The following is a 17,176-nucleotide window of genomic DNA, read 5'->3' on the forward strand; positions in this document are numbered from 1 at the left end:
ATTGTCACATCAGTTCCTTTGGCAGTACCTTTATTTTTCAAAGCAGTTGAGATTGTCAACTTCATCCTGTTGTGCTCCAAGGCCAGATCATTCACATGAGTGCCACACACATGCTTTGCTACCATTTCCACTTGCAGTTCAATTGCTATTTTCTTCACAACCGTCCTACCACTCTTACTCTGCATTTTGTTACCTTCATTACTGCTCTGCGCTCTGTGACCACCTTTACTACCACTCTGCGCTTTCTTCTTAGCACCATACTCGTGCAGCACATCCCTTGGAGCATTACTGGAATAAGACTGTATGTGTTAAAAAGCAAAAGCCAGGGCCAGGGAAATGGCACTTGCCTGGTGAGCGCAAGGCCCTGAGTTCAATCCCTGGTTCTGCCAAAAAAATAAAAAAGAAAAAGCAAAAGCCTGCTCAGCAAGTGTGCACAGGTGTGTCTACAACTATGATCTCAACTAATGGAGCCATGACCCCATCAGAAGAGGAAGGCAGCCATGGTCACATCTGTCCCAATGCAGAGTTTGAAAACAGAAGCAAATTCTGCACATTTTATAAACCAAACTGCTCTCGCAGAAAAGCGTTCATGACCCAAGGCACTGCAACCAAAGCCTGCATTTGTACATGTGCTCAGTTCATTTACAAGGAAACAATAGCCCACAGCACCCAGCACTGGTTCTTTAGACTTTTAAAGAAAAACTCAGAGGGAATGGCCAGGGCAGAGTGCAGAGTGAATGTGACACAGACTCCATGCCCGCACACCCAGCCACAACTGCAGAGAGGGTGCAGAGGAGACGGGGAGTAGTGCACGGCCAGGACGAGGGCCAAAAGCAGAAGACACGGGCTCTGAAGGGCGCCAGCCAGTGCACGATGGCCCAGGGCCCTCAGCAGCCCAGGCGGAAGCAGAAAGGATCCAGTGGGGCTCTGCTAAACAGTAGGGGCAAAAAGACACACAGGAAGGGGTCTTCTGAGCTCGCTGGTCCTAAGGGCGTGTGCAGAGGAGTCGGGGTGAGATGGAACCAGAGCACACAGCAAAGGCTTCGCTCCTCACAGCTCAGACGCAAAGGTCAAATGCAGCAGGATTCACTAGGATGAGCAACAGGAGTAACACCAACAGCAGCCTTCTCCTGAACGACTCGCTATGGGCAGGCACGGAGCACAGCAGCTCACACAGACCCTCACAACCTCACCACACAGTGACAACATACTACGGCTGTGAATCTTTAGGAACAAACTGAGGAGCAGACACAGTCTGGGCACGGTCCTTGGCCTCCACACACACGTGTCTGAACATGCTGTCACCGAGCGAGGTGAAGAGGAGTGACTTCTTCATCTCCCCTCCGCCAGCTGGAGGTGGCCAGGGAAGCGTCAGCCCCTGTGCTGTGGACAGTGCGCATGGGTCCATCTCGACGGAGCAGCCCTGTGCCTCGTGCCTTCCACACCTGGGCAGAGGCAGAAGTCACCACCCCACCATCCAATCTGTTACCTTCACCTTCCTGGCAGCCAGCACCCACCTGGACAGATGCTTTGGGAGAGGTCATCTGTTGCCTTCCTCAATGCCTGTCTGTGCTCCAACTGGCAGATCAGCTCTGACTTGGACATAGGACAGCCTGCGCGTGGAGGAAACACAGGGACTGGTGAGATGAGAGAACCATTGCTATACAACCTAGCTCTTCAGGATGGGGAAGAGACCTCGATAAAGAGACTGCATGAATTGCAACCTGAAAGGAAACTATGAAACGCCCTATGAAGAACAGATACATAGGAGGAAGAGAGGGTAAAGCGTAGCACAGCCAAAGGGAGAGCCAGAGGCAGGAGAGAAAGTACAGGGCTGCAGACAAACCCAGACCCTTTGATTTCCACCCTATGGAATCTGAACACTGGCCAGACACACTTAACTGGTGTATCTTTTTTCTTTTGTGATACTCATGATTAAACCCAGGGCCTTCACCCCGAGCTGTATATTCAGCTTTCTTGAGATAGGGTCTCTTTAAGTTGCCAAGTTGTACAAACTGGTCTACAACCAGCAATCCTCCTGCCTCTGTATCCCACATTGCTGGGTTTATTGTCATATACTGTGTTACTTGGCTGGTATTTTGTAATTAATTCAAGTTATAGAGCCTTCATCTCCCAGCAAACTGGCAAGACCTAGGAATGGCTCCTTGCCATTCAGACCAATGGAAACAAAATCTCTGAGAATCAGGACTGGCACTGGATTTTAATCACTGGGTCCAGGTGACTGCAGCCCCGGCACACAGAAAAGCATCTTTCATCTCCCAGACTGCAACCCTGATGGTCAGTGATCAGGTAGACAAATGACAACACAGAGCACTCAAACTAACCAAGAGTCTAATTCTGGGAAGAGCTGCATGAGATGTCCTCTACCCACTGCTATCCTACAAGATGTGGGGATTTCTATGAGGTACCTGCTAAAGACTTAGACCAAGGACAAAAGACAAAACCACAAAAAAGTACAAAAACACAAACCAGCAGAGTACTCTGAACTAACCCAGGAGCCTTATTAGACAAGATATGGCCCTTGCTACAGGAGAAAGACTAAACTGTAACCACAGCCGCATCAACAGACTGGCCAAGGTCAAAGATACAGAAATCAAGAGGCACCTGTGCTGCAGCCTTAGCCTGGTTAGAGGATGTTGGCCCGGAAATGCATACTCTTGGGCCTGGTGCTTCCTGGCCAACATGGCATGAGCTGTCCATGCCCAGACCCTTCCAGCTGCTCCTTCTGTGTTTGGATCCACCAATCATGGCCTGAAACTTCTAAAACTGCGAACTAAAATGTACCTCAGCTCTCCTAAGTTGTGTCGGGCACTTTGGGTTTTTTTGTTGTTTTTTTTTTCAAAGTTTTATTGACAAACAGATAGCAATGAGACAGTTTCAAATCAAATCAGAAGTACAGTTTCAACAAATAATACACTGCATATATTCTTCTTAGTGGTTAACTGCTGTACAAGATGCAGATTTGTGATCCTATTTACAAACACCATTAGAACAAATCATTCTATTCATTAAGAGAATGCAACTATATATCTATCCCAACCACTTTAAATACACAGATACAAAATGGACATTCATAGTTATACCCCATTTTTTCTAAGTTCCGTTATTGAATATTATAGGTGTGTAAACTCAGCCAATGTGTCGGGCACTTTGTCCCAGCAGTGAAAGTAACTGGCAGAAACAGGCACAGTGGAAATCTACATGAACATCAAATAACATCAACATTTTATAAGCAAAGACTTTCACCACTGAGTCCTGCAAAGAGCTGGATCCCGTAATGATCTTCCCTTGATACTGGGTACATCAAGCTTTACAAAGGACTCATTACAACACTCTTACTTTTCACACTTGCTAAGGATGAGGATGCCAAAAAAATTTCATACCATACAAATAGACTAACAATGTATACATATAGAAAAATGAAGACAGGGAGTCTAGAGCCTCAGAGACTATATGACCAATGTCTTTGACAAAATGACAGAGGCACGATGCACTACAGAAGCAGTGACAAAGAAACCTTCATGAGAAGCCAGGCAAGACACCCTTAGCCTCAGCCATACTATGTCCAGATGGAATTCAGCAGTGCCTGAAGAGATCCATTGAGAAAGTACCCTAATGGCCTCCACAAATCCCTCTTTTGACTGTAAGTAAAGATTTTTCTCCCAACTCTTGCTGAAACAAAGAATCCAAAAGCAAACAAGGGGATTAAAAAAAAAAAAAAAAAAAAACAGAGCTGTGTACAGCAAGGAGGGCACTTCCTGAGGTCTCACTGCCCAGCCAGGCCTGGAGTCTGACGGCAGACTGAGGGAGGACATAGTGGCTCCAGGGGTGGAGGGGCCTTACCCACAGCAAGCAGAAGCCCGCAGGTCTCCAGCATCACCTCCCAGTACAAGGTCCTCTTGGAAAGGTCCAGCAGCCCCCACTCCTCCGCAGTGAATCTCACAGCCACATCTTCAAAGGTGACAGACACCTGGGAAGGCAAACACAGGGAGCAGAATCTGCCTTGGCACTGGTGACAGGACATGAGTCTGTGTCACTCAAGCGCAGCAAAAGGCACAGACACCCAAGGGCCAAGCACCAAGCACCCCCAGAGGGCTGAGCTCGGGGCTGTGCTCCAGGGTACAGAGAGTGCTGCCTGGCCAGATCCCAGCAGTGTGCATGACAGAGGCTACCCAGGCAGGAAGACACTGCAGACTGGGACACAGCTGGGACAATCCCCAGGGGGCTGTAAGGCACACCCAGCAAGGGCTCAGAGACACTGAGGAATAGGAAAGAACGACAGCAAAAGTAATACATGGACACAGCAACAGTGCCTCAGTCTCACCAGTCCTTGCTGTGCACCTGGCTCCTGATAAGGACTTTCTGTGTCATGGCTAAGGGACTAGACAAGAACAGCTCAGGAGCCAAATTCCTAGGGTTAGAAACAAACTCCAGAAATCAACTTGACAGTGTAACTATGAGACTGTTCTTCGCCTGAATTGCTAATCTTAGCTCAAGAAAAAAAATTTTTTTAAAGGTGCTTTTAAAAGAAGAATATGGCTGGGGGTGAGATCAGCGTGCACACGTCTATAATCCCAGCACTCAGAAGGCTGAGGCAGGTGGATAACCATGACTTTAAAGCCAGTGTGAACTACATAGTGAACAGGAGGCCTGAACTACACAGTAAGACCTTGATGGAAGAAACAAACAAACGAAAGAAAGAAAGAGAGCAAGAAACAAAGACAACAGTCGGATCGATAGGTGATGGGCCGCAGCCCCACAAATGAACACTATCACGATCTCTGTTTCAAACCCAGAGACTGGAGGTCCAGGAAACTCTACCATTTCACCCAAACTTACAAAAGAGACAGCATTTAAGCCAAAGTCCACTGGTGGGCAAACTACTTATGCAAGGACAACCTTCCTCTACAAGCAGAATTAACACACAGTCCACAAGATTGTAATGCATTCCAAGTAAGTCTCACTACTGTATCCATATCAAGATACAGTAACATTCTGATAACATTTTTGTGGACTTGGGTGGGGAGGGCATCATCATCCATCTCACTGGAGCGACATCTAAGGTAGTGGAATCTGTCTGGTGAGTGGCAGCTCCTGCAGCCTTCAACATTCCTTCTGGACCTCATAGTTCAAAATAAGCGCTGTTTTTCCTACAGCCTTTGGTAGGAGTTATACTTGAGGCTAAAAGGAACACGAGTCCCGACAGCACTACACGCAATGGCCATGAGAAACTAGGGTCTGGACTGGCCTGTATGTTCTGGGTGAATCCAACCTAACACCCATCAAAAGATTGCATGTTCAGGTATAGTGATGCAATCCTGGAATCTCACGTGCATAGGAGCCTGAGGCAGGATCACAAGTTGAAGGAAAGAGAAGAACTTAATAAAGGAACTGGGAATGTGCAATTCTGCAGGAGCATTTGCCTAGTACTCTCATGGCCCTAGATTCAATCTCCACTGTGGCAAGAAAATGAAACCACGATCTTACTCAACCAGGGTAGGAGTACCAGGATGAGGAAACCCAAGGGATCCTGAGGACTCCTTTTAAACCAATGTGCCTGTCCTGAGTGCACCGCGATCTCCCTGCCTGACATACCACATGCCCGCGTTCCCAGCACTCAGTGACTCTGGAACGAGGCAAGCTGGTCTAGCAACTGACTGCAAGTGACTTCTCCTGACTTCCCCACACACAGCGGAGCAACACGTCGTGGTGACGGGCACAGCGGTCAGTTCCTGATGAGGGCAGAAGGGAGGCCACGCAAGGACCCAGGCAGCGTCACCCGCAAGGCCGAGTGCAGACCGGCTGCAGAGCGCACGTCAGCTTCGTGAGCGCTGGCTCCTGGCTCTCAGGAGCAAGGAACCGGACGAACCACGGCCAGGGCGGAGCAGGGCCAGGGCGGGCGGGCTGCGGGCACGGGCGGTGTGAGCGGACCCGCAGCGGGGCGCACTCAGCCGGCGCCCCTGTTGGGGGGAACCCGGGACGAACTCCGCGGACGGCGGGGCCAGGACGCTCGTCCACTCACCTGGGCCGCCGCCATCGCGGACGCCGGGGACCGAGGGGCCGGCGGCCTGCAGCTGCCCCCTGCCCGGGGGTTTCTCCCACGCGAAGGGCGCAGGCGGTGAGGGCGCCGCCCACCACAGCGGAGGCCTGGAGCAGGCACCGCCCATGGGACACCCGCGAGGAAGGAGGTGGTGCCAGGCTCTCGCGGAAACGCGGCCCTCAGAGCTTACTGCTCCCTGCGCCGCCCACACCTTCCACGGGCAGGCGGGCGGCGCTCAACCTGACGGGTTCGGGCGCGGGAAGATGACGAACACGGAAGCATCCGAAGTCCCGCCTCAGTTTCCGGCAAGAAACGCCCCTCTCCCGGGCTGCAATTGGTCAATTCAAGCTCCGGGCGCGCCGCAATGCCTTCTGGGTAACGCAATTATTTTTAATCTGATATCTGTGGAGTCTCGGGAAATTTCAAAGAGCATATTTTTATGTGAGTTCCGCGCAGGGCCGCCTCCTCACGACGCACATAAATCGGGGATCCAAATTCTCCATTATTTGGCCAGAGCTTGACTCAAGGAGAATTTAGCGGGATCGAGGTACATAGAAAGGACTCATTCCAGCCCTAGATTTTCCCGGTCTCTATTGATGCAGTCCGGTATTTCAAGGACGTCTGGGAAAGGGACAGATGCGACATATCCGTATGGAACAGCGTTGTGGGTGGTTTTGATGACATTTAAGGCTAATACAGACGGGCAGTCTACACGTGTGGTCACCACTAATCACTGCGAAGACGAAGAAGGAACAAAGAAGAGTATTTCAAGCTTGAGCCATTTTCCCTGACCGCAGGGAAGGAGCAAGAGTTGCACAACTTGGGTTGGAGATCCCACAACTGCAGATGCAGTAAGGTGTAGGATGGCGAATGATGAGGATGCCTGTGAAAGGGTGATAATCAAGCAAAATAAATAGTATAGGATAGGCAGGCCTGGGAGAGGAAGGCCAGTTCTCCTTCAACGAAGAGATGGAAAAAAGACATCCAAAGAATGTTTGTCTGTTACGCTTGGCCCTTTAGAAGTATCAGGTAATGAGGGGAAGTACTTTTCTAAGATCGCCATCATTCAGCTCCCTGAAGACCTCCTACTAGTGGCCTTCATCCGGTTGTGGCTGTCTCACGTCGACAGCCCTTCTTGGCTCTGATCACACCAACACCCATGGTGCTCTGGCTTGTCTTGTTTGGTACCCCGGCCTCTATGCTTCCCAAATTGCAAGGAAATGGCAGATTATCTTTGCTTAATTCTTAAAATTCAGAACCTCATTTGTTACTAAAGCGTATTTTAAATGTCAGTCTATATTAGTGAAATATGGTGAAGCTAAAAGATCCTGAGACAGTCACCAATGAAGAGATACCTGTTAAAGTTGCCAAGAGGAGGAGCACACATGATATCATCAAGGCCAAGTGGAGAAATACAGGAGAAGGGCTGGCCAAACAGCAGCGAGGAAACGGCCAGAGCAAGACCTTTAGGTGTTTCTGCAACAAGGAATGATCACAGGAGATTAAGCCAGGCAGGTTTAAATTTTCATGTTTTATTAGTATGTGTTTGCAGTTCATGCAGCTTACAGTCATCTTGGCACTGGTTACTTGTACATATTACAGCTTTTTTTCTTAACCCCTTTCTCTCCTCCTCAGGTTCTCCTGTCCCTTTCTGGGTACTTAGTGTATGTCTTAGCTCATATTACTGGTGTAGTGTTTACATTAACTGGGGTTGTTAGCTGCCTCTACATGGCACATCTTTTTTCTTCTCACTTCTCTTTCCCGTCCTCCTCACCCCTGGCCCTCTTTCTCCAGGAATTACTTCAGTAGAGGCTGTCCCTAGTTCTAGACTTCTGGCCCTGGATAGTGACAGCAGAGTTAATTCCTCCATTTGTGAGACCTGCACAAAAGCAGCAGTTAAAGGACTGGACTTCCGGAGAGTTTTGTTTGCCTATGGAAGGCACACACTGAAGAAGTCCTTCGCTACCACTTGGGATTGGGTATTTCTGGAATGGACAGTCTCTACAAGATCAGAAAGTTCCTGTTCCTGAAAACATATACACTTCCAAATTAATAGAGGACATGGATATGAATTTTCTAAATGTTGTCCTGTATGCCAGGCATGGTGGCATATGCCTGTCAACCCAGCACTGTGGAGGCTGAGATAGGAGGACAAATGCAAGTTAGAGGCCAGCCTAGGCCAGATAGTGAGTTCAAGGATTGCTTGAACTACATAGACCTTGTCTCAAAAAGCAGAAGTGAAAGCTGGGTGCTAGTACACACCTGTAAGCCCAACACTTGGGATGCTGAGGCAGGAGGATAGTTGTGAGTTTGAGATCAGCCTGGGCTACATAGTGAGACCCTATTTCAAAAAGAAAATATATATGTATATATTAAAAAAAAAATTTAAATGTCCTCTAAATCAGTTTAAGGACAAACAAAAGATAGTCTCACTGCCAGGCCCCTGCCCTGTATTCTGTTCCAAAGGTGGCAAAATAAAGTAGTCATTTGACAATACAGCTGAGAAATTGTGAGATGCATGACAAATATTTTGGTCACAAAAATTAAAAAATCTGTGAGCAGATACTGTCTTAAATTCTCAAGACTCAAGTATCCCTTCGCTCCAGCATCATGTCTCCATAGGGCTAGTTCCAGGCCTCTCAGGTCTGTCCTGTCCACCACTTCTGAAGAAATGAGGATTTAGTGAGAAAGAAAACAAGTTCATTCAATGCTGTTCCTAGATTAAAAATGGTGGAGAAGGGCTGGCAGCAAAATACATTCTCTAGAGTACCTGAAAATAAGACCCATGGAAAATGTCTTAGGACCAGTAACTGTAGGGCTCAGGGAATCAAGATCTGTTGGCACATGAGTGTCTCTTAATAGTCTGGACTGATCATCCTGGCATTTAGTGCACCATCCTTGGGAACCCAAACCAGCTCAATGAATGACAGGACGCTTCAAGACTGTTTTGCAGGAACTACCCTTCCAGAGGCTGTAGGAAAACAGGTTACATAATTTCCACACTCATTCTTTTTTTTTTTTTCAGAACTGGGGATTGAACTCAGGCCCTTGCGCTTGCCAAGGAGTGCTTATTCTACTGAGCCATCTCCCCGGCCCCACCACACTCATTCTTAATAGATACCCTCAGCAATTTAGAAGGAAAGCTTCTTTTTTTAAAAAAATAGTTTATTTATTTGATACAGACTCACTAAGCAGCTCAGACTTGTACTGATCCTCATGTTTCAGCACCCCAGTGCTGTGATTATAGGCATGCGCCACCACACCGTTTCAGTAGCCAGCTCAGCAGGGCCAGCATAGCATGCAGCACCAGGGATCAAATCCGGGTCCTTGCACTTGCCAGACAGGCGCTTAGACCACTGAGCTATCTCCCCAGCCCAAGAAGGGAAGCTTTCTACATTGCATTATCATCTATCACTATCATTATCCTCTATCATGAAAGTGCTGTGTTTAATGCTCAACACTGAGTATTTTCCTCAACCATCAATCACGTAAGTATAAAGAATAGCTACTTTTCACCTTTATTTATCATCATACTTAAAGATACTGAAATATGACAATAAATGAAAGTAATGAAGATTAGAAATTGGTTCAATATTAGCAAATAATGTTATTATGAAAAAAATCCTGAGGAATATATTTAAAAATATTGATGGGACTAACAGCTGAGTTAGGCAATGCCACAACATGCAAGGTCAACACTTGGAAACAGCCCTCTCTATGAATGCTCATATGGAAACAGCAGTGTGAAGCTGGGTGAGGTGGTAGTTGTGATCTAAGCTACTCAAGCAGAAGCTAAAACGAAGGAATCCTTTACACCTAAGAGTTAGAGGCCAACATAGAGGACCCATCTCTGAACAACCAGCACCAAAAAAGCCCCAAACCTGTCAATCTCACATAAAATGGCCCCACAAAAAGAATTTACATTAAATTCAAGCAGGTGATAGTGCACACCTGCAATCCCAGCTATTCCAGAGGTTGACACAAGAGGACCACAAGTTCTAGGCCAGTGTAGGCAAGTGAGAACCATCACAAAAACTTAAAACCATCGCTGGGATTTAGCTCAGTGATAAGAGTATCTGCCTAGAATGGATGAACCCCTGGGTTAGTCCCAAACCCACTCCCACCCATGCCAAAAAAATAAAAAAAATCAATAAAATATGTCCAAGGTTTACTACCTGAAAATTACAAAACATTTATGAAATAAATGAAAGGAGATTTAGAGAAGAAAATAATTCATGTAAGCCTCAACATATAAAATCTTTTAAGAATCTACTGTACAGTTTTGCAAAGTTTCTTTAACAGCAACATGCTTCCTAAATATAAAAAGATAAAAATAAACCCATAAAAAGAAAACTGAGGAGCCAGGGGGATGGCTCAGTAGAATAAGTGCTTCCCTGGCAAGCGCAAGGGCCTGAGTTCAATCCCCAGTTCTGCAAAACAAAAAAAAAAAAGGGAAAGACTTCACGATTTTTACCACAAGGAGTATAGAACTACTTTATGCATTTCACAAGACAGTGCAGTATGGACAGAGGTTTTGGCCTCTGGCAATAAATAACATTAAAAATGCAGAAATAGGCGGATATGAATATGCCCACTTACTTATGACCAAGACATAAAGGCAATTCAATAACATATAATAGTCTTTATAATAGCGTGAGAACAAATGAATTTCTCAATAATAATGAAAGAAACTCAACCTATGCTTTGTATGGTAATACAAAAGTTACCTTAATAAGAACCAGATATTGAAAAGGAAAAGATAAACTTTTACAAGAGGGCTGGAGATAAAGCTCAGTGGCACAGCACCTGCCTGGCAAGCACAATTAAACCTCTGAGTTTAATTCCTGGTACAAAAAAAAACCTTTTAGAAGAACCATTTTCAAGTGTATGAGTGAAATGCAAGCACTCAGGAAGCTGAGGGAAGAGGATCACTGTTAAGTTCAAGGCCAGCCAGCATGGGCTACATAGTTCAAGACCAGCCTGAACTACATAGCTAGACTCTTTCCCAAAATAAATAAATATATAAATAAAATTTTAAAAAAATATTTTAGAAGTAACCAAGTGAGATAGCACACACCTGTGATCCAAGCACTCTGGGAAGCTCAGACAGGGAGATCAAAACTTCTAGTGGCGCCTAAAAAACTTAGCAACTTATTGAAACTCTATATGATAATAAAAAAGAAAGCTAAAGATGTACCTCACTACAGAGTTCCTGAATTGAATCGGCAATACCACAAAACAAGCAAACAAACCAACCAAATGACACTATCCCTGAGATAACATTTCAACATACACTAGCAAATGTAGTCAAGACCTTTCCTACAAGCACAATAGCAACTACACTTTCTCATGGCTGAGTTCTCAGATGTAAGACTGCAGACTGGGTCAATTTCAAACTTGACTCTTCAGATTACAAATGACAAGGCTGTGTGGGTGCATGCCTATAATCCTAGAACTCAGGAGGCTGAGGCAGAAGGATCACCACAAGTTTGGGTCCAGCGTAGGCTACACAGTGAGTACAGGCCAGTACATAGTGAGACCTTGTATCAAAAACAAACAAATCCCCCCCAAAAATTTATTTTCTTCATAGAGATGGTGCTAACTGAGTTTCTCTCTGGTATGAATGACCTGAAGCAGTGGCAGGGGATTCCCCTGACCAGTGCTGTTCCTCAGTGGTTACAGGGAGAAAGTCCTTCCCTAATATGAGTCCTTCTATGTTCACAGAAGCTTGCACACTTGTGAAAGGTCTCACCTCCTCTACCACACTCCCAGGGTTCTTCTTCATGTGCCTCCTTTGATGCTGTGTGAGGGAGGAGCTGCAGGTAAAGGCCTTTCCACATTCACTGCACCTATAGGGTTTCTCACCCGTGTGGATGAAGGAATGGCGGATGAGGTGTGCACTCCGCAAAAATGTTTTACCACACTCCATGCATTTGTAGGGCTTCTCCCCACTATGAATCCGTTGGTGCCTGGTGAGTCCTGATTTGTGATTAAAAAGCTTCCCACACTCCATGCACTCTGACGGTTTCTCTCCTGTGTGGATGCTGAAGTGACGGATGAGGTCTGCCCTATCGCTGAAGGTTTTCCCACATTCTTTGCACTCATAGGGTGTTTCTTCAGTGTGGGCTTTTTTGTGCAAGATGAAGGTAGAGCGGTGGACAAAGGCCTTTCCACATTCACCACATACATATGGCTTCTCCCCAGTGTGGATGCGCTGGTGCTGCTTGAGGTATGACCCACGGTGGAAGGCTTTCCCACATTCCAGGCAAATATATGGCTTCTCCCCGGTATGGGTGACATAATGGTGGATGAGGGCTGACCGCTCACCAAATCCTCTCCCACATTCATTGCATTGGAAAGGTTTCACTCCAGTGTGAATCTGCTGGTGCCATGTGAGGTATGACCTCTGGTTGAAAGCCTTGCCACACTCTGAGCACTGATAGGGCTTTTCTCCTGTGTGGATAAAGTAGTGTCTAGTGAAACCTGCCTTATCACGAAAGGCTTTGCCACACTCATTACACACAAAAGGTTTCTCTCCCGTGTGAATCCTGTTATGCAAAATCATTGTGGAGCGGTAGGCGAAGGTCTGTCCACACTCAGTGCATTTATACGGCTTCTCTCCACTGTGTGTTCGCTGATGCCGACTAAGGTGAGTCCCACGGCTGAAAGCTTTTCCACACTCCAGACATTTATAAGGCTTTTCTCCAGTATGGACCATCTGGTGCTGGAGGAGTTGAGTGCTCTTGCGGAAGGACTTCCCACACTCTGTACATTCGTAGTGCCTCACTATTATGTGAACCCACTGATGGCGAAGGAGAAAGCGTTCCTTCTTAAACAGTTTCCCACATTCCTTGCATTTGAAGGGATTTTTTCCTTCATGAACCAAGTGATCTGCAGCTGACCCATGGGAGTCACTGACAGAGGGAGCTGGGTGTGGAGAGACGTTCCCATGCACCGTCTCTGAACACACACTGTCAGCCGACCCCATGCCATCACCTCGAGGGCTCCTAGTCCCAGGAAGCTTCTCCCTTAGGGATGCCAGCCCAGGTCTCAGAAGTCCTTCTTGTACTTCACAGGGCCCATCCTGACTCTGGTGCAGTGACAACAGGGAGTCTCCAGAGGCTCCTTCTATCTCCTGGTCCTGGAGCCAGGCTTCCTCAGGCCAGGCCTGGTGAGCAGGTCTGGGCTTGATGTTGCTGGGTTTTGTGCTGCTACCTGAAAAAGAAATACAATACACAAGAGGGACTGTGAGAGACAGCAACACCAGGAAATCAGCATTTCTGTAAGAATAAGATGAGAAATAAGACTGCTCCTGGAATAATTTGAAATCTGGGAAACTCACTTTTGCAATGACTTGCTTTCTATACCTATAACTCTTGAAGCTTTTTCTTGTTTTCATACAATATCACCACTTTTTCATTATCAACTGAGAAAAATCTCATCTAGTACTTTGTCACACCACTAGTCAGCAATGTTTCAGTGACACAACACTGCATGACCTCATTTCTACTCATCAAAATTCCACAGCCTAGCATAGGGTTCTTGAGACTCTTAAAGGGAAACTCAGAAGAGGGACTGCTTGGGTCAGGTGACAGAGTGTCTGCAATTGAGAGCCCCATTTGTCACAGTCAAGACAAGGATAGCCTGGTGTGTCGGCACACTTCTGTAATCCCAGTACTCAGGATGCAGGAGGATCACTGACAGTTCAAGGCCAGCCTGGGCTACATAGCAAGACCCGGTCTCACAAAACAAAATAAAACAACAAAAAGACTAAGGAGAAGAGGATGACTAACAGGAGTACCAGAAGGAAGCGACACTGGCTCCCAAGTGTGTGTCTGCCAGGCACAGCGAGGGCAGTCTTCAGCCCCTGCCCCCGAGTGTGTCTGTTGTCGGGGAGTGGGCAGGAAGCAGTGTGGTGAGAAGCAGGGATGTCTCTATTTCCTCCTCTCCCCTCCACCAGAGGGAGGCAGCCAGGGATGCATCAATCCCCGTGCGGTGGGCAGCAGGCAACAGGTCCATGAATCCTCACTGGCAGCGAGCTCCCGGCCGACCTCCATGGACCTGGGTCTTACACTGTACAGTGAGATTACAGCAGGAGCATGGCTGGTAGAGCAGCCAGCTCTACTGCTGCTGGCTGAAGGACATAGATAAGGTGCCTTCCCCAAGCCCACAAGGCTCATTTGTATCACAGCTTCCTATTCAGCCCAAGCGGAGCCAGGAGCTGACTTCTGGATTGTGCCCCTGCCAGTCCCTGGGGGGGTGGCTTAGCAAAGTTCTGAGATACAGAGAGCAGAAGGAACCTCAGGTGAAAGGCTCCATGGCCCCACTGCCCCAGCGGCTGTCCAGAACTGATTCCCAGAGTTCAGAGGCAGCAGTCTCCTGTGTCCCTGCCAGCTACTGTTACTCGCACCCCCAGCGGCTGGCACCCACCTGGATGGGAGCTTTGGGAGAGGGCTTCTGGTGCTGTCCATGGGTCCTGGCTGTGCTCCAACTGGTAGATCAGCTCTGACTTGGACAAAGGACAGCCTGCACATGGTAGAGAGCAGGAAACACTGGCATTGGTGGGGGAAAGAATCCTCTCAGTCTAGTCTAGAACTTAGGGATGGGGAAACTTAAATCAAAAAGCTTCTGGGTTACAGAAGAATTCCAAGAGTGCAGTGTGAGCAAACAATATAAACAGAAAGATGAGAAAGGAATGTCGGTCTCACACTACCTGACACTACTTTCCACAAAGTCCCTGAGGCAGGAAGGCTGTCTGTACATAGAAAGAGACCCACAAAGAACGTCAGTACAAGAGACCTGCAGTCTGGTGCAACTGAGCTCCTTCCCAGGAACTTCACTGAACCCTCAAAGGACCCAAATTACAAATTCTGACTCAATCCTGAATCCCTGGCTAAAGGGCTGCCCCTAGGGCCTGGGAGATAGCTCCGCAGCTTAAGCAGCCTGCCTGACAAGCACAGGTTCTGAGTTCAATCCCTGGTACTGGATGAATGAATGAATGAATGAACGAATAAATAAATAAAATAATAAAAAGGCTGCCTTTGTTCTGCAACCTCATATCTGTCTAATGTATCCCTCCCCTTGATGACCAAACACAAGACTCTGCCTCCCAAATCTTGCTAATTGAGACACAAGGAGACCAAGAAGGAAGAGTGAAATGCAAAGAAATGAGAGAAACTATAAAGTGAAGAGGGCACTTCCTGAGGTCTCACTGCCCGGCCAGGCCTGGAGTCTGACGGCAGACTGAGGGAGGACATAGTGGCTCCGGGGGTGGAGGGGCCTTACCCACAGCAAGCAGAAGCCCGCAGGTCTCCAGCATCACCTCCCAGTACAAGGTCCTCTTGGAAAGGTCCAGCAGCCCCCACTCCTCCGCAGTGAATCTCACAGCCACATCTTCAAAGGTGACAGACACCTGGGAAGGCAAACACAGGGAGCAGAATCTGCCTTGGCACTGGTGACAGGACAGGAGTCTGTGTCACTCAAGCACAGCAAAAGGCACAGACACCCAAGGGCCAAGCACCAAGCACCCCCAGAGGGCTGAGCTCAGGGCTGTGCTCCAGGGCACAGAGAGTACTGCCTGGCCAGATCCCAGCAGTGTGCATGACAGAGGCTACCCAGGCAGGAAGACACTGCAGACTGGGACACAGCTGGGACAATCCCCAGGGGGCTGTAAGGCACACCCAGCAAGGGCTCAGAGACACTGAGGAATAGGAAAGAACGACAGCAAAAGTAATAGCAACTGCACCTCAGCCTCACCGGTCCTCGCTGAGTGCTTGGCTCCTGCCACGGGCCATGATAAAGTGACTAGAACCCCAACTCAAGAACCAGACTCCGGAAATGAATACCTGCTTGCTGTGTGGCTTGTCTGAGCCTCTAATCCAGCTCAGTGTTTCTCCACCTTTCCACTTATCAAAAGAAGAAAAAATGCTTATAAAAGAAATACAGGAGACGGCCACATCGCCTGAGATCAGCACTATCGTCATCTCCGCTGAAAGGCCACACGACAAGTTCATGCACACTCACGTGGCCTAGGAAAGAGGCAGCATTTGAACCCAGGCCCCTCGCATGGAGACGTGACGTTCCTCAGCAAGCACTTACCCCTCAGGTGATGGGACTGTACTGCGTTCCCAGTAAGTCTACTTCTGTATCCTTACCAGCCAGTTCTGAACATATTTCTGTGGACTTGGATGACAGAGGGGAGCCATCATCACCTCTCTCATTAAAGAGACACATCACGTAGTGGCATCTGTCCACGTTAGCACGTGGACCTCACTGGGGTCATCTGCAGCCCTGCTGGACCCACAGATGCTCGCGGAAAATTCCAAACAGTGCAGTAGCTCTTTTCCCAGCCTGAATCTTGTCAGGGCTTGTCCCTGAGGCTAGCACATTTCAGAAACAAGGAACAGGACTCCAAGACAGCACAGCAGGTAAGGCCATGAGAGCCTGATGCCTGCACTCGTGTCAGTCCCTCCTACCTAAGTAGGAAGAAACGGCCATCAAAAGACCACACGGCCAGGGGCAGTGTTACAATTCTGTAAGCCCAGCTACCTAGGAGGCTGAGGCAGGAGGATCTCAAGCTTAAGGGCAACCTCGCCAATCCGATAAACAAGAGAGACAGGGGCTATACATTAGGGATAGCGCACTTGTCTAGCACTTACAATGCCCTAGACCCAGTCTCTGTTAAGGCGGGGGAAACCCGCAGGCCACTGAGGACTCCTTTTACTCCAATGTGTGTGTCCTCAGTGACAGTGGTCCCCCTGCCCGATAGCCACGTGTCCGACACTACAGTCTAGAACGAAGCACACTCGCCAGGCAATGCAGTCTGCTTTAGAATGCCGTCTCCGCGCGTTCTGCAGAGCACAGCAGAACGGCAGGCCTGGGGACGGGCACAGCGGTCAGTTCCTGATGAGGGCAGAAGGGAGGCCACGCAAGGACCCAGGCAGCGTCACCCGCAAGGCCGAGTGCAGACCGGCTGCAGAGCGCACGTCAGCTTCGTGAGCGCTGGCTCCTGGCTCTCAGGAGCAAGGAACCGGACGAACCACGGCCAGGGCGGAGCAGGGCCAGGGCGGGCGGGCTGCGGGCACGGGCGGTGTGAGCGGACCCGCAGCGGGGCGC

General features: G+C 48.3%; 2 protein-coding genes across 4 annotated transcripts in view; both read right to left on the reverse strand.

The window, feature by feature from the left end:
• The window catches only part of LOC111814622 (zinc finger protein 543-like), an 11,568-nt gene extending 5,461 nt beyond the window's left edge, over positions 1-6,107 (reverse strand). The window contains exons 1-3 of one of the 3 annotated variants that reach the window (XM_023708503.1): positions 6,044-6,107; positions 3,865-3,991; positions 1,518-1,613 (exon numbers count right to left, since the gene is read on the reverse strand). In XM_023708503.1, coding sequence (XP_023564271.1) covers positions 1,518-1,613; positions 3,865-3,991; positions 6,044-6,058 — 238 coding nt within the window. In that variant the 5' untranslated portion in view covers positions 6,059-6,107. Of the gene's footprint in view, positions 1-1,517; positions 1,614-3,864; positions 4,547-6,043 lie in introns of those variants that run through there. The other 2 variants (XM_023708502.1, XM_023708504.1) reach the window with 2 other exon arrangements.
• A 5,492-nt stretch (positions 6,108-11,599) lies between these two features.
• LOC111814621 (zinc finger protein 543-like) lies at positions 11,600-17,122 on the reverse strand. Its single transcript, XM_023708501.1, has 4 exons — positions 15,907-17,122; positions 15,347-15,473; positions 14,492-14,587; positions 11,600-13,276 (listed from the first exon to the last, which is right to left on the reverse strand). The coding sequence occupies exons 1-4, from the start codon at positions 16,072-16,074 to the stop codon at positions 11,646-11,648; spliced, it is 2,022 nt and encodes a 673-aa protein (XP_023564269.1). The 5' UTR covers positions 16,075-17,122; the 3' UTR covers positions 11,600-11,645.
• Between the last annotated feature and the right edge of the window lie 54 nt (positions 17,123-17,176).

The sequence above is a fragment of the Octodon degus genome, unplaced genomic scaffold, assembly GCF_000260255.1.
Source record: "Octodon degus isolate 3935 unplaced genomic scaffold, OctDeg1.0 scaffold00379, whole genome shotgun sequence".
Classification (NCBI taxonomy): domain Eukaryota; kingdom Metazoa; phylum Chordata; class Mammalia; order Rodentia; family Octodontidae; genus Octodon; species Octodon degus.